General features: G+C 40.9%; 3 protein-coding genes across 3 annotated transcripts; 1 reads left to right on the top strand and 2 right to left on the bottom strand.

The window, feature by feature from the left end:
• Nucleotides 1-1,531: 1,531 nt before the first annotated feature.
• Nucleotides 1,532-8,105, bottom strand: rab5ab (RAB5A, member RAS oncogene family, b). Its single transcript, XM_014164790.3, has 6 exons — nucleotides 7,953-8,105; nucleotides 6,804-7,031; nucleotides 6,428-6,579; nucleotides 2,241-2,363; nucleotides 2,010-2,103; nucleotides 1,532-1,899 (listed from the first exon to the last, which is right to left on the bottom strand). The coding sequence occupies exons 2-6, from the start codon at nucleotides 6,967-6,969 to the stop codon at nucleotides 1,784-1,786; spliced, it is 651 nt and encodes a 216-aa protein (XP_014020265.1). The 5' UTR covers nucleotides 6,970-7,031; nucleotides 7,953-8,105; the 3' UTR covers nucleotides 1,532-1,783.
• Nucleotides 8,106-9,509: 1,404 nt separating this feature from the next.
• On the top strand, nucleotides 9,510-18,615 carry efhb (EF-hand domain family, member B). The gene is made up of 13 exons (XM_014164763.3): nucleotides 9,510-9,747; nucleotides 9,904-9,966; nucleotides 10,227-10,370; nucleotides 10,794-10,974; nucleotides 11,090-11,200; nucleotides 11,440-11,569; nucleotides 11,705-11,788; nucleotides 11,925-11,992; nucleotides 12,181-12,335; nucleotides 14,483-14,690; nucleotides 14,816-15,037; nucleotides 16,393-16,574; nucleotides 16,872-18,615. The coding sequence occupies exons 1-13, from the start codon at nucleotides 9,679-9,681 to the stop codon at nucleotides 17,016-17,018; spliced, it is 1,764 nt and encodes a 587-aa protein (XP_014020238.1). The 5' UTR covers nucleotides 9,510-9,678; the 3' UTR covers nucleotides 17,019-18,615.
• Nucleotides 18,616-18,857: 242 nt separating this feature from the next.
• On the bottom strand, nucleotides 18,858-21,983 carry si:dkey-82o10.4 (m-AAA protease-interacting protein 1, mitochondrial). The gene is made up of 5 exons (XM_014164777.3): nucleotides 21,415-21,983; nucleotides 21,154-21,225; nucleotides 20,854-20,980; nucleotides 20,499-20,643; nucleotides 18,858-19,354 (listed from the first exon to the last, which is right to left on the bottom strand). The coding sequence occupies exons 1-5, from the start codon at nucleotides 21,841-21,843 to the stop codon at nucleotides 19,270-19,272; spliced, it is 858 nt and encodes a 285-aa protein (XP_014020252.3). The 5' UTR covers nucleotides 21,844-21,983; the 3' UTR covers nucleotides 18,858-19,269.
• Nucleotides 21,984-26,022: the final 4,039 nt, after the last annotated feature.

The following is a 26,022-nucleotide window of genomic DNA, read 5'->3' as shown; positions in this document are numbered from 1 at the left end:
ATACTGAAGAACCTTCCAGTGTCAAGAATGAGGACAACCCACCAGAGTTGGACATGCCAGAGACTCTGGGGGTAGCTAGAGATATGCAAATGCAGAGGCAACAGAGAGACATCAATCCTCAGTCCTGCAGCAGAAGTGAGGTCAATGTGAAGGAAACTATGGCTGACAGTCTGAAGAATCTCACCTTGGACTACGAGTGCCTTGCAGCTGACATTTGTAGAGAGCTAGTGGACACAGCGTTGGTCTCAGGTTCAAAGGAAAACATTTCAGTCATGGTCATACTTCTTCAGGGGTTGGATGTGCTCAGAGAAAACACTCTCAAAGAAGAGTTGACAAACCAAACAAATACCACATAATTATAACTTCAGGCCAATTTTGCAGAGAATTGCTCTTGCATTTCTTGTGATATCAAAAACAAAGGCATACAATATACCTAATTTATTGACTTACCCTGACACTCAAACTGATCAGTCCTTCACTAGTCATGTTTGGCATCGTTAAATCCACCTGGCTTCAGAAAGACTACCAGTCAGTTAGTGCCACTACCGGTTGTTTGAGGCAATAGGTTAGCAGCCGACCGTGCATCAGTTTTATAAATTGTAATGGCCAGTCATCAATTAAAATATAACCAACAACTGTGCAATGCAATAGTCCTCTCAAATATGAACAGACCATTGAGAAAAGTAACAAGACACAGGAGATACAATTGAATTGTTAATAACACATGTTTAAAAAGACCACCATTGATTAGCACAAACAGTTTGTTTGTGACAAGGTAACAAACCCATAGCAGACCTAGACCTACATCGGTGTACTGTACAATTGTTCGGAATCTCTAGATACTTTCCTGACAAGCTTATGCCCTCCAAGCTGTATTGGTAGAAGACAACATTGCAACACCCTATATAACAGAGTAATATTCCACAGACTGATGATAGGTAATAGTCAAGACTTACGTTGATAAATGAACAATAACAGTTTGGGGAAACAAAGGACTTGTCATATGTTAGGTCTTAAGATATTTTACAAAACTTGTCTGAGCATGTCCAACTGTCTCAATGTATCAACCAGAGAATATTGTGGTTTGAAGAGGGACTTCCCATGATGCACAAGGCAGTCATCATAGATGTGACAAACTTGCAGAGTCACCAGCCATCCAATCACAAAACCCACCCTTAAATCCTGTTCAACCGGTTGCAGTGGGCCAGTGGTGTAATGGCGTTGGATGTTCCTGCCAAACTTCTCTGCAGACGGAGATGTCGTCGTCTCGGCAGCAGGTGCAAGGAGGAGGAATGCTTGGTTTGATAGTCCTTACCTGACACTGCTTCAATAATGTTATTATACTCAGTACAAACAGTCATAATCTCCAGGCATTTCACAATGGGGGAATTGTTTGTTTTGGTTGGAAGGACACTCAACTCACTTTTACCTCCAGTCCAATAACCCTATGACCTAGGTTACACTTTCTCTTCAGGGAATCAGTCACACACACACACACACACACACACACACCTCTCTCGCAGGGGTTAGTCTTCCAACTGAAGTTAAAAAAATGTTTTAGGCCTTGTAGTGATACATGCATACATTATACTGATATACACTTTAAAATGAAAGTAAAACCAAACAAAGTATTAGAAATGCAGCTATACAGAGTCTTCAGCTATTCCAAGGAGAAAGGACAAGAGGTGGAAGGTCCGATGTCAGGAAGGGGAACACCATGTCCAGATGTTATTCAGAGTTAGGAGGAGAGGGGGAAGGTGCATGTGGGAAGAGTGGGCCAGGTTTAGGTACTGCAGCAGGAGCGGCTGGCGGGCTGAGCCGTCTCCGTAAGATCCACTCCCCGGTTCCGCCCACTGTTCGCTCCGGCAGCTTGAGGCTCGTTCTTGGGTAATTTCTTTGCTGTGAAGCAATAGGGAGAATGTTTATGACCTGTGTTTCTATTATCAGATAGTTTGAAAATGTCAAAGATTCTATCAAAGTGTAATGAACATGGAACATAAAGCACTTACCAATAGCCATGAATATCTCATTAACGTTCATAGAGGTCTTTGCTGATGTTTCCATGAACAGTAAACTGTTATCATCTGCGTATGACTGGGCATCCTGGAAGAAAACCACCAAAATCAGTCAATATAGATGTATCATTTCACAAAGGTTGTGTTTAACTGCCTTATAGGTAAAATTATATGATGACTCCATTGAGAATAAAACTGTTCAATAGCAAATTCACTGGCACAAACCTGAAAATCCAATGCTCGTTTGTTTGCAAGGTCAGCTTTGTTCCCAGCCAACGCTATTACAATATTTGGACTGGCTTGTCTCTGAAGCTCCTGAACCCAGTTCTTTGCTCGTGCAAAGGACTCCTGGCAAACAGCAGAGGATGAGAGATGAAGTCAGACAATAACAATGTCCGTGCGAAAGAATGACAACAACCACTCCCTTCATTCCCTGGTTATGCGATTGACTTTGCAGGATATCGAAGACATGGTCTCGTTAAAGGAGAAGTTCTATAAAATATGACAATTAGATATAATGTTCCCCAGCTTACATGTATGGGGAGTTCGTCAACGAGATGTATCATATTGCTGAGTTGAAGTCATGCTCTGCTCCAAACATTGGCTTAAGATGTGTGTGCAAAACTTGTAGTTACAAAACCAAGCTCTTTTAACAGCTTATTTCCATGAAATGCAATGTTTTAACAACTTCCCAGCAAATGTCTCAGCAAATAGAGCAAAAGCAGACATGGGGATCAAAATAGAATTTCTCATTGGGATTGCTCTTTTTTTTTTTAAACCAGGTTTGTTAATCTCTTGGCCAAAATAGTAGCACAAAGTATCAGAACCATTTACAACATAAAATATCAATTTACACATTGAACAGAAAGATGGTTTGGGAAAGTGTGGTGCAACTAGGGGTCAAAACATTTACAGCCCCTCAATTCGTTTGTTAAAACAAAATTACCCTAGATGTGACAGGTTTGTTAGGACCAAATTAAATGAATAGGGATATTTTAGACTTGTCAAATATAACTACTACAGAAAAGTGCTTGAAAACATGTCAGCAAAACGAGGCTAGCCTTTTTCTTCAATCTTTTCTTCAGATTCTCAACTAGGCCTATTAAATAGGGCATAATCTTCAAACTCCTGCTTAATTTGAATAAAATGTCTTCAGCTGTACCTAATGCTATACAGTTCATTCGGAAAGTATTCAGACCTTGACTTTTTCCACATATTGTTACGTTACAGCCTTATACTAAAATGGATTCAATTGTTTGTTCCCCCTCATACAATCTACACACAATACCCCATAATGACAAAGCAAAAACAGGCATAGAGATTTTTGCAAATCTATTAAAGAACAAAAAATATCGCATTTACATAAGTATTCAGATCCTTTACTTAGTACTTTGTTGAAGCACCATTGGCAAAGATTATAGCCTCGAGTCTTCTTGGGTATGACGCTGTAAGCTTGGCACACTTGACTTGAATCCTGTCAAGCTCTGTCAGGTTCGATGGGGAGCTATTTTCAGGTCTCTCCAGAGAAGTTCAATTGAGTTCAAGTCCGGGCTCTGAATGGGCCACTCAAGGACATCCAGAGACTTGTCCCAAAGCCACTCCTGTGCCATCTTGGATGTGTGCTTAGGGTCACTGTCTTGTTGGAAGGTGAACCTTCACCCCAGTCTGAGGTCCTGAGCCCCCTGGAGCAGGTTTTCATCAATGAACTCACTGTACTTTTCTCTGTTCATATTTCCCTCGATCCTGACTAGTCTCACAGTCTCTGCCGCTGAATAACATCCCCACAGCATGATGCTGCCACAACCATAGGGATAGTGCCAGGTTTCCTCCAGACGTGACACTTGGCATTCAGGCCAAAGAGTTTAATCTTGGTTTCATCAGACCAGAGAATCTTGTTTGTCATGGTCTGAGAGTCGTTTAGCAGGCTGTCATGTGCCTTTTACTGAAGAGTGGCTTCCATCTGGCCACTCCACCATCAAGGCCTAATCGGTGGTGTGCTGCAGAGATAGTTGTCCTTCTGGAAGGTTCTCCCATCACCACAGAGGTACTCAGGCTCTGTCAGAGTGACAATCAGGTTCTTGGTCACCTTCCTTGCTTAGGCCTTTCTCCCCCGATTGCTCAGTTTGGCCGGGCAGGCAGCTCTAGGAAGAGTCTTGGTGGTTCCAAACTTCTTCCATTTAAGAATGATGGAGGCCACTATGTTCTTGGGGACCTTCAATGCTGCTGAAATGTTTTGGTACCCTTCGACCAGATCTGTGCCTCGACACAATCCGATCTCGGGTATCTACAGACAATTCCTTCGACCTCATGGCTTGGTTTTCGCTCTGACATGCACTGTCAACTGTGGGACCTTATATAGACAGGTGTGCGCCTTTCCAAATCATGTTCAATCAATTGAATTTACCACAGGTGGACTCCAATCAAGTTGTAGAAACATCTCAACGATGATCAATGGAAACAGGATGCATCGGAGCTCAATTTGGAGTCTCATAGCAAAGGGTCTGAATACTTACAGTTGAAGTTGGAAGTTTACCTACATTTAGGTTGGAGTCATTAAAACTCATTTTTCAACCACTCCACAAATTTCTTGTTAACAAACTATAGTTTTGGCAAGTCGGTTAGAACATCTACTTTGTGCATGACAAGTAATTTTTCCAACAATTGTTTACCGAGACTATTTCACTATCACAATTCCAGTGGGTCAGAAGTTTACATACACTAAGTTGACTGTGCCTTTAAACAGCATTGAAAATTCCAGAAAATGTCATGGATTTAGAAGCTTCTGATAGGCTAATTGACATCATTTGAGTCAATTGGAGGTGTACCTGTGGATGTATTTCAAGGCCTAAATTCAAACTCAGTGGCTCTTTGCTTGACATCATGGGAAAATTAAAAGAAATCAGCCAAGACCTCAGAAAAAAATGGTAGGCCTCCACAAGTCTGGTTCATCCTTGGGAGTAATTTCCAAACGCCTGAAGGTACCACGTTCATCTGCACAAACAATCGTACACAAGTATAAACAACATGAGACCACGCAGCCGTCATACAGCACAGGAAGGAGACGTGTTCTGTCTCCTAAAGATGAACGTACTTTGGTGCGAAAAGTGCAAATCAATTCCAGAACAGCAAAGGACTTTGAAGATGCTGGAGGAAACCGGTACAAAAGTATCTATATCCACAGTAAAACGAGTCCTACATCGACATAACCTGAAAGACCGCTCAGCAAGGAAGAAGCCACTGCTCCAAAACCGTCATAAAAAAGCCAGACTACGGTTTGCAAGTATGCATGGGGACAAAGATTGTACTTTTGAGAAATTTCCTCTCGTCTGATAAAACAAAAATAGAACTGTTTGGCCATAATGACCGTTGTTATGTCTGGAGGAAAAAGGGGGAGGCTAGCAAGCCGAAGAACACCATCCCAACCGTGAAGCACGAGGGTGGCAGCATCATGTTGTGGAGGTGTTTTGCTGCAGGAGGGACTGGTGCACTTCACAAAAATAGATGGCTCCATGAGGAGGAAAATGATGTGGATATATTGAAGCAGCATCTCAAGACATCAATCAGGAAGTTAAAGCTTGGTCGCAAATGGGTCTTCCAAATGGACAATGACCCCAAGCATACTTCCAAAGTTGTGGCAAAATGGCTTAAGGACAACAAAGGCAAGGTATTGGAGTGGCCATCACAAAGCCCTGACCTCAATCCTATAGAAAATGTGTGGGCAGAACTGAAAAAGCGTGTGCGAGCAAGGAGGCCTACAAACCTGACTCAGTTACACCAGCTCTGTCAGGAGGAATGGGCCAAAATTCACCCAACTTATTGTGGGAAGCTTGTGGAAGGCTACCCGAAACGTTTTACCCAAGTTAAACAATTTAAAGGCAATGCTACCAAATACTAATTGAGTGTATGTAAACTTCTGACCCACTGGGAATGTGATGAAAGAAATAAAAGTTGAAATAAATAATTCTCTCTACTATTATTCTGACATTTCACATTCTTAAAATAAAGTTGTGATCCTAACTGACCTAAAACAGGGAATTTTTACTAGGATTAAATGTCAGGAATTGTGAAAAACTGAGTTTAAATGTATTTGGCTAAGGTGTTTGTAAACTTCCGACTTCAAATGTATGTAAATAAGGTATTTCTGTTTTTAATCACTTTGTCATTATGGTATCTGGTTTTTATTTTTAATACATGTTAATGCCTAAAACCCTGTTTTCGCTTTGTCATTATGGGACATTGTGTGTAGATTGAGGATTATTTTATTTTAAAAAAAATCCATTTTAGAATAAGGCTGTAACGTAACAAACTGTGGAAAAAGGGAAAGGGTCTGAATACTTTCCAAATGCACTGTACCTAATTTAAGAATCTCTTATAATGTGTGACAGAGTACATAAACCCGGCTGCTGACTCACTTTGTTAGTTATGTCGTAGACCACGATGGCGGCCTGGGCACCTCTGTAGTACATGGGTGCTAGGCTGTGGTAGCGCTCCTGACCAGCTGTGTCCCAGATCTCAAACTTGACTGTCGTGTCATCCAAACATACTGTCTGAGTCAGGAAGGCAGCTGAGAGGGGACAAACAGTCATTGCAGCATTTAGAATTTTGTTTGCAGTAGGCTATAAGAAAAACAGCTGGCTGTCCAGTTTCCAACAATGGACTAATATATATATCATGGGAGATTGCATAACCTACAGAAGGTAGTCAGAATCACTACAGGACAAAAATATAGTGGTTTTGGGTTATGTCCATTCCACTAACACATGAATAGAAGACGTCAGATCAGCCTACCTCCAATTGTGCTCTCTTGGAATTCATGAAACTGGCCCTTGACAAAGCGAAGTACGAGACTGGACTTTCCCACAGCGGACTCCCCTAAGAGTACTAATTTGAACTGGGAGATCTTGTTGCCTGTGTTCGGCCCATTGGGTCGTGTTGCACCACCCCTACTTGCCATGTCCTACACCCCAGTCTCTTGCTCTGGATGCAGAAGTACCACTTGAATGGTCACTCCTAGAACTGCCAAAAATGAGATGTCAGATTGTCAACAGATCACAGTGAATAAAGTAGTGTGGGGAAAACAAATACAACTACAAAATAATACATAATTATCAACTTTGACGTTTAATTGGTTAGAAATTGTTCAATTAGATTTGTCTCTGATCATCAATCTAATATCATTGAATCACAGGATGTAGCTACTTAAAACTAGACAATCTATGGAAATGTGACGACTTTCACTTGGCTATTAGCTAGTAACGTTAGACTTGTTTACAAAGATAATATTACACTTATTTCTTAACTGACCCAACAAGTAAACACAACAAGCCCATGTCTAGCCAAAAATAATTGCAGTGAAGACATGTGGGTCGAACTCGTGTTACGTCAGTCTTGCCCACTAATAACCACTGTGTTGACTAGCTAGCTAGTCAATTAGGATGGCGGCTCAAACTTGCTATCATCAAGCACTGTGTCCGTCAAAAAATAATGATTAGCTTTCTCAGTCCCACCCATTGGTCCAATCTTGTTTTAGACAAATTGGTTAGCTAGTTAGTTCACGCTAGCTAGCCAGCCAGTTACAGCTGGCTAACTAGCTTGAATTATTTAGATTAGGTGGCTACTGTTAGCTGCTAGCTAACTACACACAGTATATTGAATAATTAGCTAGTTCGCTAAGCTAGCTCGTACACGAAAGCTATCGGTCTTACTGTTAGTAAGCTACATAAGGTTGAACCACACCACACCCTGCTTCACACACGCAAATACTTAGTAACTAGGAAGCTAGCTACACACACTTCAATGATCAACTCACAGCGGTATATTAAGAACGGGTCAACTGCTGGTTTATTATTTGATGTGAGCTAGCTAACAAAACATAGCTTTCGGCCTAGCAAGCTAGTTCTGCCGGTAAGCCAGCTAGCTAGAATGATATCTACTTACCCTATCTGAGATAACTAGGTAGCTGAATGGATTTCCCAAAAATATATTGTCGGCACTCAAATATATTCACAGGGCGAGAAATTTCATAAAGCTTGTCACTTTCCCACTTCTTCCAACTTCCCGTTTGTTTTGCATGGCACAGATAGACCGAATGCCTACGTAGCACTGAGAATAAACCAATCACACACTCGTGTTCCAATTTGTGAACGTGTTAAAGGGTCAATCTGCACTTGAAACAACAACGCGTTTACCCCGCCACCGTTTCGGTAAAAAGCTGAGGGATGGGACTGGAGAAATGTAACCGCTCTCAAATGAATAGACAGAGCTATGGATACAAGGACTGGCCATCCATGGTATCAACGTTATAGTTTGAACTATGTTTTGAGGTTATACAACGTTTGTTTACATTTACTTTGTTGGAGTAAAACAAACGTATATTTAGGGTTCTGATGGGGTCCGACAGTTGAACTAAGTTCAATAGGCATTTATAAGTTATATTCTTAAAGAAGTAATTGATACATGTAATTAATTTACAAGTCCAAAAATCGATGTAGCAACTGCAGATTGGCTCTTTAATGAAAGGATCAGGGAAACGAATCGTTTTATAAGGCAAAGAGGAAATGTTACACAAGTGTGCCTTCTAATTCACAAAAAAACCTTTGTAACATATGTCATAACATGCCATACTGCCAAAGTGTAGGCTAAAGGCAAACATGGGCATGCATTTGCAATGTTCAGAATCATACAGGTTCTTAATTGGGGTTGGTTGGGATTTAACCATTGTTTATTTAACATTTCTGAGTTTGGGTCTGAAACAATTGTTTCCATTTATCAGTTTCAAATACAAGTCATTACATTATATATATATATATAGTTTTTACAAAATCTTTAATTATTCAATACATTCTAAATCACCATAACATAAATCAGCATAGATGAGGTAAATGGGACGCAGACAGTTTCCATTGCATCCAATAATTCCGTCATGATGTATGTATTGTAGAAGGCCCACAATGTGGTTACTTACGTCCTATTTGTATATATTTAGCTGTTTTTGCTTTAGAAGTTGTCCCTTTTCAGGTGTAGAAAAAGTGACTGCTAAATGCTAATTCCCTTTCAGATAAACTGGTTAGCATAGCTAGCATGCAGAAATCAGTAGTGGTAGTCAGTAGTTTTTAACTGTAATGCAGTTGATTGGTGACAATGACATGAACATGTGTTGAGGTTGACATCTATACAAGCATTATAGTCCAATTTTTTACCTCAACATAGTGTGAAAAACACAAACGGTAGCCTAAATGTAGGCAACATTTGCTGGGGGGGCATTGAGAAGATTCGGGATCTTTCCCTCACGGCCCTTTCCCCCAGGCGTTTCCATGTCAATTCCATTATTTTTGATCGAGTTCGATTGACCTCTTTGCGCTGGAGTCCTTTTTTCCCGTCATAGTAATTATAACAAGGTAGAATTGAAGGTGTCTTTATTCTAGAACACTTGCACAGTCAGCCTATAATTATAGCGCCAATCAGACCAAGCCTCGGTTTCCTAGTGGCGGTTGCCATGTGACTCGAGGTAAACATTCTAGCAGAATATCCTGGAATTTGATACAAAGTAGCCATCTTAAGCTTCTCTCTTCAAAATGAAACATTGTAACTAGCAACTAGACATATAAAACCCGTGTTGAGTAGGCTACATATTTGTATAGCGACTTGTTGATACGCTAACGATATGAATTTGATAGAAAGGAATGCAACCAACACCTGGAAATACACCGAAAGTTTCCCGAATATTCGAAGGGTAACAAGCAAATAGGCTTGGTAGCCTAGTTATTTCTTTGCGTTTGACTGATTCAGCTGGTAACTATTTTATCTTGCAAGAGATGCGTATATGATGTGGTCTACTGTAAATGCATGTTACCATACTGTATGTCTATGATATCCCCATGTCACCTAGGCTGGGAAACTTATTCCTGTTGGTGACAGAGCTAAGACTTGCTTACAAGAAATATCACCCAAGGTAAGTTGAGATCGTGCTGCCAAATAATAAACATCAATATGATATAGCTAGATCAACACACTGACTGAATTAACGTCACTACCAAACTGTCCTGAATGGCAATATACAATAGGATCTGATGTGCCTGGGATATACAGTGCAGTCCTTTGTCATTCTCCTTTTTGCCTCAGGAGCAGCATGTGTGGGGGGGATTGTGCACAAGTGCATGTGTCTGTTTGTGTGGGTGTATAATCACTGTCTCACACACCTCCCTTTTAAAGCCCCAAACCCCACCAGTCGTGAGGAAGTTTCTCAACACAACACGCCCAGGTGCAGGGACTATCCGAGTGTTCCATGGGAAAGCCAACGACCCTGATATTGCCAGTACTCTAGTTCATGGAGTGAGCAGCCAAGCTTCTATTTCTGTGAGTAGAGGCCTAAATAAACAGACATGTACAGTGAGTGAGTTTTAAGCTAACTAGACTCAGGTTTTCATGTTACAGATGTAGGATCTTAATTTGATCACTATTTTGTTGCTGAGAATTTTTACTGCATAAAAGGAAATGCAAACTTGTAGTGTTTCTAAAGTTTTAAAGGCTTCTAAAGTTTCTAATTTCCAGACTTGATTTGCCCTAACAAAAAATGTATCAAATGCTACAGAAAATGTCCATTAATTATATTCCACATAATAATTCAAATTTCCTGTTGCTGCAGGATTGTTTTCCTGCTGTAGCAAACTGGATAAAATTAAGATCCTGCATTTGTAGATGCATTTAACATGGTAGAGATCATCCACACATTAATTAATGGAATTGGTATGGTCGCATTTGTTTCTGTATTTCCTACAGGGTGGATTAGTGATCAACCCACCACCTAAGACCATCTATCAACAGAGGTTACATCAGCTCCGTGAAGCTGGGTATTCCACCAATCAAAAAGCCCCCCTGGGCAGGTCACATGATCAGAGCCCTGGGCTTCCAAATTGTCTCGACACTGGCAAAGCCACATTTGGTGTGAAATCCCCCAAAAGTGAGTCAGACAATAAAGACCCTAGAAGCTACAATGTGTCACCATGAACATTCATATTATGACAGAAAGACATATCCACAAGCCTTCATGTACAAGTGTGTTCCTTCTGATCCAGGTGCAGCTGCAGGTGCGATTATCAACCCACCTAAAAGTGCAGAGCAGGTGGAGACAGAGGCTCAGGAGGGACACCAGTCTTATATCCGCTCCCACAATGCCTACTTTGTCGGTGAGTATTGTGGACATTTGTGTCTCTTTGGTTCTGACAGTGTTGAAATGGGGACTTCATTTCAGCTTGAAAGTCATTTATATGCTATTCAATATGTTGTTTTACACATTGATTTAACACCCATAATTTTCAGACACATTTCTGAAGAAACACCATAGCCAGTGGTTAATCACACAAGTCGATATTTCTCTGTTTGATTTTAGCCAGGGTAAATCCATCATAACTGTGTTGTGTCCCAGGTGAACAGGTTGATAGGAAATACAAGTGGAGCCATTATGGAAAGGACGGCAGGTTCGGAGTGCCTACTCCCCACCACAACGATGGACGCAGTGTCTCCAAATCTCTCCACTGGTTGTGTGATACTCAGAAGTAAGCACTTATCCTACCTTATGTTTATTCAAAACACTTGACTTCTTATCGCTCATCACCATTCAGTGTCACACAATGCATTGCCAATAGTCATGACGTCAAATGTTGATTTGTGTACTGCTATTTTTCCAATAGGCATAACAGTGCAAAGTTTGTTTCTCAGAGATGTGATGACTTCAGGGAAAGGACACAGCCACAGATTGGCAAAGTGCATGACCCGTAAGTCTACCACATTAACTCTTTAATGCAGATCTAGTTAAATGCCTGTTATGTATACGTTCGTGACCTGTGTATTGCACAACTCATGCCCAGCTACTGCAGTAGCTTTAATTCCTCTGTTTCCGGCCTTTTACAGCATAGCAGACACATTGAAAGTGCCAGCAGGTCATACATTTGGAATCTTGATGCGGCCAGATGACTTTGGTGAGTAAAATTTGAATGAATAAAAAGAAACATATTCATAAAAGGACACATATTGAGTTTTCTATTACAATGCCAGTATGAAATTGGTAAAAATGGGTCAAGCTATAATGTAGTCTGGAGGGGTGACCAAAATGTAAGCCTTTTGTTATTGTTTGAAGATGAAGAATTTGGTTTAACTTTCTCCACAGGTGCAGGTGACCTTCTCCACTCTACCCCTCCAGCAGAGTACCAGAAAGGCACAGACAGACAGCGCGCCCTGGTCAGTGCTGTACGCCAGCACCTCAAGAAGGTCAACTTCCACCACTTTAACTCCCTGCTGCAGGCCTTCAGGCACTACGACAAGGTAACATACAGTGCATTCGGAAGGTATTAAGACTCCTTGACTTTTTCCACACTTTGTTACGTTACAGCGTTATTCTAAAATGGATTAAATAAATGTAAAAATCCTCATCAATCTACACACAATACCCCATAATGACAAAGCAAAAACATGTTTTTAGAAATCTTTGCAAATTTATTACAATAAAAAAACAGAAATACCTTACATAAGTATCCAGACCCTTTGCTATGAGACTCGAAATTGAGCTCAGGTGCGTCCTGTTTCCATTGATCATCCTTGAGATGTGTCTACAACTTGACTCGAGTCCACCTGTGGTAAATTCAATTGATTGGACATGATTTAGAAAGGCACACACCTATCTATATAAGGTCCCACAGTTGACAGTGCATGTCAGAGCAAGAACCAAGCCATGAGGTCGAAGGAATTGTCCATAGAGATCCAAGACAGGATTGTGTCTGGGCACAGATCTGGGGAAGGGTACCAAAAAATGTCTCCAGCATTGGAGATCCCCATGAACACAGTGGCCTCTATCATTCTTAAATGGAAGAAGTTTGGAACCACCAAGACTCTTCCTAGAGCTGGCCGCCCGGCCAAACTGAGGAATCGGGGGAGAAGCGTCTAGGCCAGGGAGGTGACCAAGAACCTGATTGTCACTCTGACAGAGTTCCTCTGTGGAGATGGGAGAACCTTCCAGAAGGACAACGATCTCTGCAGCACTCCACCAATCAAGCCTTTATGATAGTAACCAGACGGAAGCCACTTCTCAGTAAAAGGCACATGACAGCCCGCTTGGAGTTTGCCAAAAGGCACCTAAAGGACTCTCAGACCATGAAAACAAGATTCTTTGGTCTGATGAAACCAAGATTGAACTCTTTGACCTGAATGCCAAGCATCACGTTTGGAGGAAACCTGGCATCATCCCTACGGTGAAGCATGGTGGTGGCAGCATCATGCTGTGGGGATGTTTTTCAGCGGCAGGGACTGGGGGACTATTCAGGATAGAGGGTAAGATGACCGGAGCAAAGTACAGAGCCATCCTTGATGAAAACCTGCTCCAGAGTGCTGAGGACCTCAGACTGGGGCGAAGGTTCGCCTTTCAACAGGACAATGACCCTAAACACACAGCCAAGACAACACAGGAGTGGCTTTGGGACAAGTCTCTGAATTTCCTTGAGTGGACCAGCCAGAGCCCGGACTTGAACCCGATCTAACATCTCTGGAAAGACCTGGAAATAGCTGTGCTGCGACGCTCCACATCCAACCTGACAGAGCTTGAGAGGATCTGCAGAGACGAATGGCAGAAACTTCCCGAATACAGGTGTGCCAAGCTTGTAGCGTCATACCCAAGAAGACTAGAGGTGCTTCAACAAAGGACTGAGTTAAGGGTCTGTATACTTATGTAAATGTAGATTTAAAAATAAATGTGTAATACATTTGCAAAAATGTCTAAAAACCTGTTTTTGCTTTGTCATTATGGGGTATTGTGTGTAGATTGATGAAGGGGAAAAAGCATTTGAATACATTTTAGAATAAGGCTGTAACGTAACAATCTGAGAAAAGTAAAGGTGTCTGAATGCACTGTATATACTGTATTAACTTGATAATATCACAGAATTTCTAAACCACAGGAACAACATCGCAATACTTCCGGGAAAGCTTTGCGAAGCAGACTCGACCGACCAGACATGGGTTTGGGGTCTGCAAGTCAATGGGAGAAGTGAAAAATTCTTCCTTAGCTGCAAATTTTCCTGGAATCTAAAGGAACAACCTAGATTCAAGCCAATGTCGAAAGTAGCTCACCATGCTATTACTCCAACCTTGTGAAAGTGGGTGACACATTTTCATAAAAAACGACTTAATATCGAAGGAGTGCCTTTGATTTGATTGCCTGCACATGCGCAGTTCGGCGTGAGACTACCATTAGACCTGATGAGATGTTTCTGAGCATGAGCTTAGCTAACCAACGTCGCAATGACATCGCCTACAAGCATGATCTGGGATGTCTATTGGAGAAGCAGTTTCTAGATATCTTCATACTGTACTGTCTTTGATAATATTATGTTAGTTTCAGATAGACACAACCTCTGTTCAGTCTGTCTGTGTGTGTGCTACGTGCGTACGTTTGTGTGTGTGTGTGTGCGACTCCACAGAAGGGTCAGGGTGTGATCGACAAGGAGGACCTGCACGACGTGTGTCGTCAGTTTAACCTGGACCTGAGTGGGCCGATGCTGGATGACTTGATGGAGTACTGTGACGTGGACAAAGACGGACTCATCAACTTTCTGGAGTTCGCCAACTTCCTCAACTGGAAGGACAAAATGCCCATCAGTAAAGTGGAGCAGCGCATTCTGACCAGTGGTTAGTTACAGTGTCTAAACAAAGAAATATAATTACTAGAAGGCTCATTCCCATTCAAGTCAACGTTCTGTGATTGGTGGACTGGCGGTAATTCTATTCCCTTTTGATTGACAACTCTACCTCAGAGTGTAAGACCAGCACAGCCCCAGATAACATGCAGAGAGAGGCTCTCCCTGTGAGGCCTGCAGCCTCAGAGGCTTTGGTCAGACCGGAGGACCTGGAGCCTGCAGAGGTGGGCAGCATGCTGAAGACCCCTAAGACTCTCAACAGACCCAGGACCATCCAGGACCGCTTCATCACCTCCTCTTCTCTCATCCGGGCTGTCGTGGGTGGTCTCCCTACAACTGGTCAGTTGTGATTGTGTTGTCTTGTAACACTTCACTGTCCAGGTTTACCTCAGACTACAGTAAATAGATATTTAGCTGAAAGATGCATGAAGAATTTGATATACACTACCGTTCAAAAGTTTGGGGTCATTAAGATATTTCCTTGTTTTTGAAAGAAAAGCAAAAAATTGTCCATTGAAAATAACATCAGATTGATCAGAAATACAGTGTAGCCATTGTTAATGTTGTAAATGACTTGTGTAGCTGGAAACAGCTGATTTTTAATTAAATATCTACATAGGCGTACAGAGGCCTATTATCAGCAACCATCACTCCTGTGTTCCAATGGCACGTTGTGTTAGCTAATCCAAGTTTATCATTTTAAAAGGCTAATTGATCATTAGAAAACCCTTTTGCAATTATTAGCACAGATGAAAACTGTTTACTGATTTTTAAAGAAGCAATAAAACTGGCCTTCTTTAGACTAGTTGACTATCTGGAGCATCAGCATTTGTGGGTTCAATTACAGGCTCAAAATGGCCAGAAACAAAGACTTCTCTTCTGAAACTCGTCAGTCTATTCTTGTTCTGAGAAATGAAGGCTATTCCATGCGAGAAATTGCCAAGAAACTGAAGATCTGGTACAACGCTGTGTACTACTCCCTTCACAGAACATTGCAAACTGGTTCTAACCAGATTAGAAAGAGGAGTGGGAGGCCCCGGTGCACAACTGAGCAAGAGGGCAAGTACATTAGAGTGTTTAGTTTGAGAAACAGACGCCTCACAAGTCCTCAACTGGCAGCTTATAGTACCCGCAAAACACCAGTCTCAACGTCAACAGTGAAGAGGCGACTCCGGGATGCTGGCCTTCTAGGCAATCTTTTCTTTTTATTGGCCAGTCTGAGATATGGCTTTTTCTTTGCAACTCTGCCTAGAAGGCCAGCATCCCGGAGTCGCCTCTTCACTGTTGACGTTGAGGCTGGTGTTTTGAGGGTTGGTTGCTGATAATGGGCCTCTGTGCGCCTATGTAGATATTCCATAAAAATCAGCCGTTTCCAACTACAATAGTCATTTACAACATTAACAATGTCTACACTGTATTTCTGATCAATTTGATGTTATTTTAATGTACAAAAAAATCTGCTTTTCTTTCAAAAACAAGGACATTTCTAAGTGACTCCAAACTTTTGAACAGTAGTGTAATTCCCATACTTCTCAACAAAAAAAATCAGGGAGGGACATTTGTCCGTGATTCAGCACACGATTTCTGACATTTGTATCTTTGCATTACAATGGACTGGTAGTCCTTTCTCCCCTGCTTCTCTACATTGTGTGAATCACATTCTCACTGTATAATTATGAAATCTTTCCACGTAGACTATCGTATGTACGGGACTCCCACAGTGCGCACCGACCTGGCGGCCCCGCGGATCAAGCGCGTCAGCGACAGCACTAACTACGGTGACCAGACCACGGCCTTTGACCTCCTGTATCCTACGCTGCACTCCCTAAGGGGAGTCCACAAGGAGCACTTCTTCTGCCCCCGCACCAAAGAGGAGGTACAGAATACCAATGAACCCACTGAAGAATCAAGGGAGAGAAAGAAAGATATGGTCTAGTAGATTTTATAGAATAGCACTGGGACATGCAGTACCATGTGGAGGTTTTGTGGGATTTTGTTACAGCATTCAAAATGTAGGAAAAAAACATTGTTTCAAAAAATTATAATGGTGTGAACAATTCTGCCATTGGAGAAGTGATTGACACAAAATGTTATTGAAATAGGACGGAGCATAAGCAAATCATTTGTCAAAGACATCTTCTGATTCTTATTTCCGCCTCCATTTCCTTTTCAGATTGCTGAAATATTCCGAAATGTGGGCGCGAGTATTTCCGCGGAGACATTTGAGGAGGCGTGGAAGCTGGCATCCATGAGACACCCCACTGGGGACGTGTGTGTGGAGATTTTCCGGGACGTTCTAAAGGAAATTCAAGCTAATTAAATCTGAATAGTATCTTTTACCACCTCAGTATCTATTCCGTCAAAGAATGTACTTCAAGTATTACATATACTACATAAGTGTTATACTTCTTTTTTTTTCTGTGAGACTAACTGTTAATTGTCATAGTAACTGTCATTCAAATTATTTTTGATTGTGGACTGTAATGTATTTTCTTATGTTGAGAGCAATAAGCTGTTGCTAGAATAAGTAATACCTTTTTTCTGCTTCTAACTGCTGCTAACTGAATGCTTACCCTTCCTGCATGTGATAATTAATATACAGTATCTGCTCCTGAAACCAAAGTAAATATTGAGAATTATAAGTACCATCATACCATCGGAGTCTTATCATTTGAAGTCCTATTTATTCTGTCACACTCTTTGATTAGATTTACAGACATATTTACTCTATGGTTTTATTAGTCAGCGTTATAATGTCAATCTGTCAATCCTAATTAAATATGTGGCCACAGCCTTAGACACGCAAACACACAGACGTGTGAAAACACCACCTACTGTACTGACGGCATATTGAAGTAATTGTTTGGATAACAATATCAACTTGAATAACCAGATGAATAAAAGGTACAGTGTGCATACACTAATCCATGTCAAAACCCAACAACACAGAAATATAACGTGTTAATAAACACATTAGCTTTTGTCAGTGTTTTATCACTTGAATTATTCCACTACTGTAAATTACCATTTAACAATCTGACACCCTGGCGTGGTGAATTGGCTAATATGCTATACACATATTCACTAGCATTTTAACATAAGTAAAGCTATCCACACTCATAATCACATTAGGAATAACCAGGAAGCGTCTCTACCCAGAACCCCCTACGCACCTGCCCATATTACCACGCCTGGAAATTATAATAATCCACACCCATATTTCATTATGCATGAATTAATGCTTACTAATGAAGGAATTGTCTCTATTTGATGCATCATTAATAGTGTGATTTAAGAGTTGACAGAATTGGAAGACACAGCGTTCAAAAGCCTGTCAGTGTCATTTTTTTAGATTGTATTTTATTTCACATTTGTTTAACTAGGCAAGTCAGTTAAGGACAAATTCTTATTTACAATGACGGTCTAATAGAGGATGTTTGATTTTGGCATAATACATTACAGTACACCAACATCTGTGATTCCTTTGAGATATTTAATCATAATGTAAGATATTTGGGTCCCACTTGAAACAAAGTACAACTTAAAAAGGCTTTAAATAGCATACATAAAGGCTTCATAAGCACCACATAAACGCTTCACAAATCATCTAAGCATCTGTCATACTCTATAACTGATGCATAAAGGGTGACATAACCATTATCACTGTAGGGTGAATTGCCAAATGTGACATTACACACTTTGTATGTTTTTACATTTATAGAATATGACATATGCTTATAGATTATTTGTGAAGCCTTTATGTAGTGCTTATGTATGCTATATAAAGCCTTTACAAGTTGTACTTCCTTTAAAGTGGGACCGGTATGTGTATACTATCCTACCCTTGTTTTTGCCCAAACTAAACCGAGGTCACTCATGTAAAATGTGTATCATATAAACACCTATACGAGGATAAAGAGACTTGCCAGTTATTATCCAACAGCTTTCAATAAACACTCATTCATATTGTGATTTGTGTAACACTATCGCCTCCTTCTGCTGAGGATTGTTGTGTTTATTAATAGTGTCCTACCTTTATAGATGCTATGCCGCATCAATTGTACTTCTGAAAAATCAGACAACTAAGTTGTTTCTGAACAATACAGAACCATAGTTTAACCTGTGATACTGTTTCAAAGAGATAAAAGCTCATACCGTATCACCATGAAGCAGTTTATTTTGTTCTGGGACAAACTGTAACAGCAGGGATATAGTAGGCACGAATTGTTCATGCTGAGATTCAGATAAAGTCTATTGTTCCCAAGAAATCTGAGATTGGATAACTTACAGAGAAATAATAAGTCTGTATTTCAGTGTGTAGGGCTCTGGTTCCATCCAGTCCACCCTACAAAGCAGCTAGGACTCAAGGTGACTCTTCTGTTGACTTGTAATGGTTCAGTTGAGTTTGGGCGCGCTTGGCTGAGTACAATGGTCCTGCTGATTCAAGTCCTGTTGGTTAATAACGTTTTGTTGAGTTGAACGTTGTCAGAACTGAATTAGGTAAACTGTGCTGTGTATGCTTGGTCTGACGCTGTATCCTGGTGACAGAGGTGTTCATGGGTCTTGTCCAATCACCCAATCTGTTTCCAGTGCCAGTGCCAGATGTTAGTGACTGTCCAATCAGGTTCAGCTCCCCTGGTCAGCTCCCGGTGGAATCTGAGAGGAGAGATGGAGGAAGGGAGAGAGAGAGAATGGGGGGAAAGGGAGAGAAACACATTAAAACGAGATCTAATAGGAATTGCTTTAGATTTGTCTATGGTGTTTTATCACCTCTGCAAAGCGACAAGAGAAGTAGAGTGAACGAGACGGAGAGAGAGAAAGAGAGTGTGACGACAAATATTTGTTATGGAGTATACTTTTGAAGATGAGAAAAGTTGTTTCCAAACAGCTGAGGGAAGACCATTTAAACCAATGCTGACAAACAACCAAACTAATCTTCCCACCATCACCTTGAAAATAAGGTGAAGCATCTTAACAGAGCTCTCTTATCCTGCCAAACTGGATCTCAGCAATGAAAGGGAAAACATATGATGTATGACAGGCTTTTAGAAAAGAGTTTAAGACCTGAAACAATGAGAGTGAGATTCGGGCCAACTAGATAGGTGGGTATTAGGTATGACAACCAAACCGTGTGGTCCAATTCCTAACGGGATTTCTGATCAGGAATGGGAGAAGAAGCTTGATCCTGCTCCGTGGATCGGAAATGGATTTAATTCCTGTCATTGTGCTTGGAGCAAATCGCGTAAGTGATTCAGACCAAATCAGAAGTTACAGCACTGAAGCTTTCTCTTCAATTGGTTTTCCATAGGTGTACTTTTACAGCACTTAGGAAGTGTTATAACACATTAATTACACTGTCAACATGGCTGTCACAACACACTACAATACTATGAGACGTAATACAAAACATAAAAGAATCAAGAGCAACTACAATGTGCTTTCTTTATACACAATGTAGCTAACCACCTCACGTAGAGGTTTGTATGCATCCATACTTCCCCCAACCTTTCTCTATGAGATGCAGAAAATGAAGTCTCTGGTTAAATGTTTCCATTACTTATTGTGGGTTCACATACATGGAGAAAGTAAAGTAAAGATTGACAAACTCTCGCATATCAAATCTCTTGGTTTATCCATCAAGATCCAGTAAGAGATGAAGAATTGGTAGAGACACAGCACTAAAAAGTTTTTATTTCATATTTCAACATATTTAAGTCAAATTTAGGGAGACATAATAATTATAATCCAAACATTTGGATGCGTGAAATTAATATTGATTAGTCTTGGATGCCATGCTTACTCATAGACAGCTGTCACTATCTTCTTCTGTGGGCTGTCTTCTTCAGTGACGGCCATTTTGAAGATCTTGGTACTCTCTGGGTCCTCAGGAACATCAGCAGTGGACATATGCCAAAACCTCATCACAATGAAGCAAAACTTCCTACCTGAGAATAACAGAGGAAGCAGTAAAACAGAGAGTTAACAAAAGAAACAGTGAAGTAGGACAAAGTTATGCATCCCACTAACTCACGCACGTACGCACGCACGTACGCACGCACGCACGCACGCACGCACGCACGCACACACACACACACACACACACACACACACACACACACACACACACACACACACACACACACACACAGCAATACCATTTGAATCAAAAACTATGGAAACTTCCTCTGGCAGAATAAATATAATATCGTCCAATGAGATAGCTAGATGTCTTCTTTGGGTTTCTGAGAGAGCCCTACACCTCTGTTGCGCATAGACCACCATCTGAAATGGAACCAGATAAGACACAGCTTATGGGACATGGCTATAACAGGGGCCATTGATTCGTCAGAAAACTGATCAAGGAATCTAAAACAGGACACAACACTTTGTCTTTACAATAGACTATAATTTAAATGAATATAAATAGGACTTTGGAGATGGTAAGAGTAGGCTACCTCAGTTGATACCAACCCTCTCAGCGCCTCAAAGTTGCCATTGGACATCATGGTGGAGACATGAACCAGTGCCTATTGCAAAGACCAGGTCAGTCAAGTGTCTAGTTCACATTTGCCAATGTGTAGTTTCTAATATCCCAAACATATATGATGAATACAGTGAGTTATGACCCTATCATAAAGCTGACATAACCCTTATCAAATAAGGGATATAATGATATACCAAAGAGCAGCCTATATATAACACCTGAGAAACCATACCTGCTTGACTCCATTGTCAAATTCCACACTGTTAATGCCCAATTGAAAATAGAGTTCTATCAGGTAGATGTGGACTTTATTCCAAATCCACGTGAGTGGATCAGGGATGCCGACAACTGTGATGCCATGATGATCATGGCCGCCAGTGCGCTTCCGTTCATTCTCGCTCTCTGTGCAGTAGTGTCTGTATTTCTGATGGGAGAAAACCTCACTTTGTCGCCGCAAGTTATGCAAGCTACATCGTGCGGTCGGTTCTCCAAGCGGACCCGCGGTGCACGTATAGATAGACGTCAATGAACGGCATAGGGGCTGTTGTGGCATTGTGGAATAGGTCCTATTCAAGGAGGAGGCCAGCGATGACACGTATGAGCGCTTTACCAACCCGCGGAGCTCACGGCACGTGGCGATACATGTAAACCGCTGCATCATGCCAACGCACTTGCGAAAGCAAAACGATATAGTATAATTTTCATTCTGGATTTTGATAGAAAGCAAGATGCATTCTCCTGTGTGGTTCTTCCGGAAACCTTATGTAACTGTCCGATGCTGTACCCATAATCCTTATGGAAAATACACAACATTTACTGTACCTACAATATCCAGTAGAGGGAACTAAATGTCTACAATTCAGTCTTGTACATGGATAGTTTGACACCAAAAATTGTCGGCGGGAAATATGCACGTTTCTGAGCGTAAAATAAGATTCCCAATGGAACCTTGAATTGCAGAAGTTCTGTAAGGTCTTATTCCTAAAACGTTGCATTCCAGAACCATGCCTTTAAAGCTGCGATATGTAACTTTTGGGGTGATGACCAAATGCACATAGAAATGTGTGTTATAGATCTGTCATCCTCATTGAAAGCATGTCTAAGAAGCTGTAAATCTGTTCTATGTGCTATTTCTATTATTGCCATGGTTAAGTTTCGTTTTTGCATCTTTTACTTTCAGTTTTGTAAACCAGCTTCAAACAGCTTAAAATACACTATTTTTGGTTATGGAAAATACATTTCATAGTGGTTTAGATAGTACAATGATTCTCTACACTATACTTGCTTGTTTTGTTACATAAACTGAAATTAGGTGAACTATTAGATATCGAGCATTCAGGAAATGTGGATACAATCGTGTATATACAGCAATAGTTGAATAGGTTGGACTTGACTAGAATACAGTATAAATATATGAAATGGGTAAAACAGTATGTAAACATTATTAGTGACCAGTGTTTCATGTCTATGTACATAGGGCAGCAGTCTCTAAGGTTCAGGGATGAGTAACCGGGTGGTAGCCGGCTAGTGACAGTGACTAAGTTCAGGACAGGGTACTGGGTGGAGGCCGGCTAGTGATGGCTATTTAACAGTCTGCTGGCCATGAGATAGAAGCTGTTTTTCAGTGTCTCGGTCCCAGCTTTGATGCACCTGTACTGACCTCGCCTTCTGGATGGTAGCAGGGTGAACAAGCCGTGGCTCAGGTGGCTGAGGTCCTTGTTGAGCTTCTTGACCTTCCTTTGACACCTGGTGCACCAGATGTCCTGAAGGGCAGGCAGTGCGCTCCCGGTGATGCGTTGGGCTGACCGGTGCGGTTGCCATGCCAGGCTGTGACATAGCCTAACAGGATGCTCTCAATGGTGCATCTGTAAAAGTTTGTGAGGGTCTTAGGGGCCAAGCCAAATTTCTTCAGCCTCCTGAGGTTGAAAAGGTGCTGTTGCGTCTTCTTCACCACACTGTCGGTGTGGGTGGACCATTTTAAACTTGAAGCTTTTCACCTTCTCCACTGTGGCCCCATCGATGTGGATGGGGGCGTGTTCCCTCTGCTGTCTCCTGAAGTCCACAATCAGCTCCTTCGTTTTGTTGACGTTGAGGGAGAGGTTATTTTCCTGGCACCACTCCGCCGGGCCCTCACCTCCTCCCTGTAGGCTGTCTCGTCTTTGTTGGTAATCAGGCCTACCATTGTTGTGTCGTCTGCAAACTTGATGATTGAGTTGGAGGCGTGCGTGGCCACGCAGTCATGGGTAACAGGGAGTACAGGAGGGGGCTGAGCACTCACAATTGTGGGGCCCACAAATGCTTAGGCCTACATTGTGTGTGAGAGAGAGAGCGAGAGAAAGAGAGAAAAAAACACTGCAATGGTTGAGTAAACATACAACTGTGTTCAAATAGCTTTGTTTTCAGTCGGATGTTTGTGCACAGGTGCACAAAATCATTGTCTCAAAAGCTGAAATTTGATCAGTAGACCAAAACATAATTAAATTCCCGCTGTTCTTGGTGATTACAGGTCACGAACATTTGTGTTTGCTTGATATTTCAATTTCCTTTTAGTATTCAGGCGAATTAATCGGATAATATATTCTAGTTTGAGATAATATTCCCACGCATGAAAACAAGCGGAGTGACGCCTGCGTGTGTCCACACCCCTTTAAGTTCTGCAAGTCATTTTATTGATAAATAATTGCTAACGCAGCACTTGATTATTGAAATTGCGTTCAGATATGGAAACCTTTCTGAGAGTATTATAGTAATTATCCATGTCAGTTTAAAATGCTTTTACATCTGTGGGTTGAATGGAGCAAAATAATAAAATCTATTGCTGCTCTGATTCCACACAATTGCCAAACTATTTCTATATGAGAATGATGCCTCCTTCATGTGCAGGCAACCGTTTGCAATTTAATTGTAGTTAGTAAAGCTATAATCTCTTTTGCCACTTTTGTCCACAACTTTGTCAATAAAACATCCCCATTAACAGGCCAGCAAATAAAATACATTTAAAACATTTAAAAGACAAGGTAGGAACTATAGTTTTGGTCAGTGTTTCCCCTGGGACTATAATGAGTGGTGAACATGTAAACTGGTATAAAAACCCTCCTTGTATACCTGTCCCCCCACTCCTCCCCATTAATCTAATATTATTGACTTTAATATAATTTATTATCTAATTTCTTAGTTATCTATTTTATCTTTTAACCTAATAAAGTTTGTTTTAAATAAAATCATGTTGGGAAATAACATTTGTTGAATGCATAGAGGGAAACTACCTGACCCAAGAGCACCTTTAGAATCACAATTAAAATCTACTTTGAAGCAAAGAAAAGCCTTGATCTAACCACGCCCTCCCTCCTTGATCCTTGCCTGCCTCGCGTCTTCCTCCCATCCAAGAGAACTATATGGACAGAAAAGAGCAGAAACTCTGAGCTGTCCCATCAGGCCCAGTTAGTCTTAATCTCTCTTAGTCTCTTAGTGTACAGATGAGAGCTTTTGTGCCGAAGGTACTGTGTGGAGTCATTAGGCTACTGCGTCGTTGCTGTAGGCACTACTAGTCTACAGTGTATTTGTGTGAGAGCAACCATTTTCTGACCATGCTTTTCTAAAGAAGTATTTGGGTTTTGGTCAAGAGTTTTCTGAGAAGTTATGCTTGTTTTTTTATATAAAAATGTATATATATATATATATATATATACAGTACCATTCAAAAGTTTGAACACACCTACTGTAGAATAATATTGAAGACATCAAAACTATGAAATAACACATATGGAATCATGTAGTAAGAAAAAAGTGTTAAACAAATCAAAATATATTTAATATTTAAGATTCTTCAAAGTAGAGACCCTTTGCCTTGATGACAGCATTGCACACTCTTGACATTCTTTCAACAAGCTTAATGAGGATTGCTTTTCCAACAGTCTGAAAGAGTTCCCACGTATGCTGAGCACTTGTTGGCTGCTTTTCATTCACTCTGCAGTCCAACTCATCCTTAACCATCTCAATTGGGTTGAGGTCGGGTGATTGTGGAAGCAGGGGTAGCCTAGTCGTTAGAGCGTTGGACTAGTAACCGAAAGGTTGCAAGTTTGAATCCCCGAGCTGAACAAGGCAGTTAACCCAATGTTCCTAGGCCGTAATTGAAAATAAGAATTTGTTCTTAACTGACTTTCCTAGTTAAATAAAGGTAATTTGTTTTTATACATTCCTCCAACTCCCTGTAGGGCTAGATGGGTAGTTTGAATAAACCCTTACAGAAAAACCACATGATTTCACATGTGGAAAATCACATTATTTCACATGAAATTTCACATGTGAAATCATGTGAAAAAGTGTTTTTTGAACACTTCTCATGTGCACTCTTAGAAAAAAGGGTTCCAAAAGGGTTCTTCAACTGTCCCCATAGGAGAACCATTTTTGGTTCCAGGTAAAACCCTTTTTGGTTCCAGGTACTTTTTGGTCTACAAGGAACCCAACACGTTTCTACTTGGAACCAAAAGGGTTCTACAAAGGATTCTCCGATGGGGACAGCGGAAGAACCCTTTTAGGTTCTAGATAGCACCTTTTTTTAGTAAGTGTGCAGTTTCATGTTATCACATGTTGCTTTACATGTTGTCACGTGTTATCATTAACTTCACAAAATCACATGTGATTGCATGAAAACATGTTTTTGAAACACTTCATATGTTTATGTAAAATGCATGTGTTTTTTCCGCATGGGGATTAAATAAAGAAAGAGATAAAGAAAGAAAGATCAATGCAATATCCACATTTTAGATGCAAATCCATGGAACAAATTTAAAGGGCAATTCCACCACTTTTCAACCTCATATTCATTATCTCGAGCACC

The sequence above is a fragment of the Salmo salar genome, chromosome 02, assembly GCF_965601325.2.
Source record: "Salmo salar chromosome 02, fSalSal1, whole genome shotgun sequence".
Taxonomy (NCBI): domain Eukaryota; kingdom Metazoa; phylum Chordata; class Actinopteri; order Salmoniformes; family Salmonidae; genus Salmo; species Salmo salar.
This window is presented reverse-complemented; position numbering and strand designations above follow the sequence as displayed.

Coding starts and splice junctions, on each gene's coding strand:
- rab5ab (XM_014164790.3), bottom strand. CDS start 6,969: ATGGCAAGTAGGGGTGGTGCAACACGACCCAATGGGCCGAACACAGGC. Junction 6,580..6,803: donor CCAAGAGAGCACAATTGGAG/GTAGGCTGATCT, acceptor GTCCCCTCTCAG/CTGCCTTCCTGACTCAGACA. Junction 1,900..2,009: donor TGAGATATTCATGGCTATTG/GTAAGTGCTTTA, acceptor ATTGCTTCACAG/CAAAGAAATTACCCAAGAAC.
- efhb (XM_014164763.3), top strand. CDS start 9,679: ATGAATTTGATAGAAAGGAATGCAACCAACACCTGGAAATACACCGAA. Junction 9,748..9,903: donor GTTTCCCGAATATTCGAAGG/GTAACAAGCAAA, acceptor CATGTCACCTAG/GCTGGGAAACTTATTCCTGT. Junction 12,336..14,482: donor CCTTCAGGCACTACGACAAG/GTAACATACAGT, acceptor GCGACTCCACAG/AAGGGTCAGGGTGTGATCGA.
- si:dkey-82o10.4 (XM_014164777.3), bottom strand. CDS start 21,843: ATGATGCAGCGGTTTACATGTATCGCCACGTGCCGTGAGCTCCGCGGG. Junction 20,981..21,153: donor GAGGGTTGGTATCAACTGAG/GTAGCCTACTCT, acceptor GTTCCATTTCAG/ATGGTGGTCTATGCGCAACA. Junction 20,644..20,853: donor CATAGTTTTTGATTCAAATG/GTATTGCTGTGT, acceptor TGTTATTCTCAG/GTAGGAAGTTTTGCTTCATT.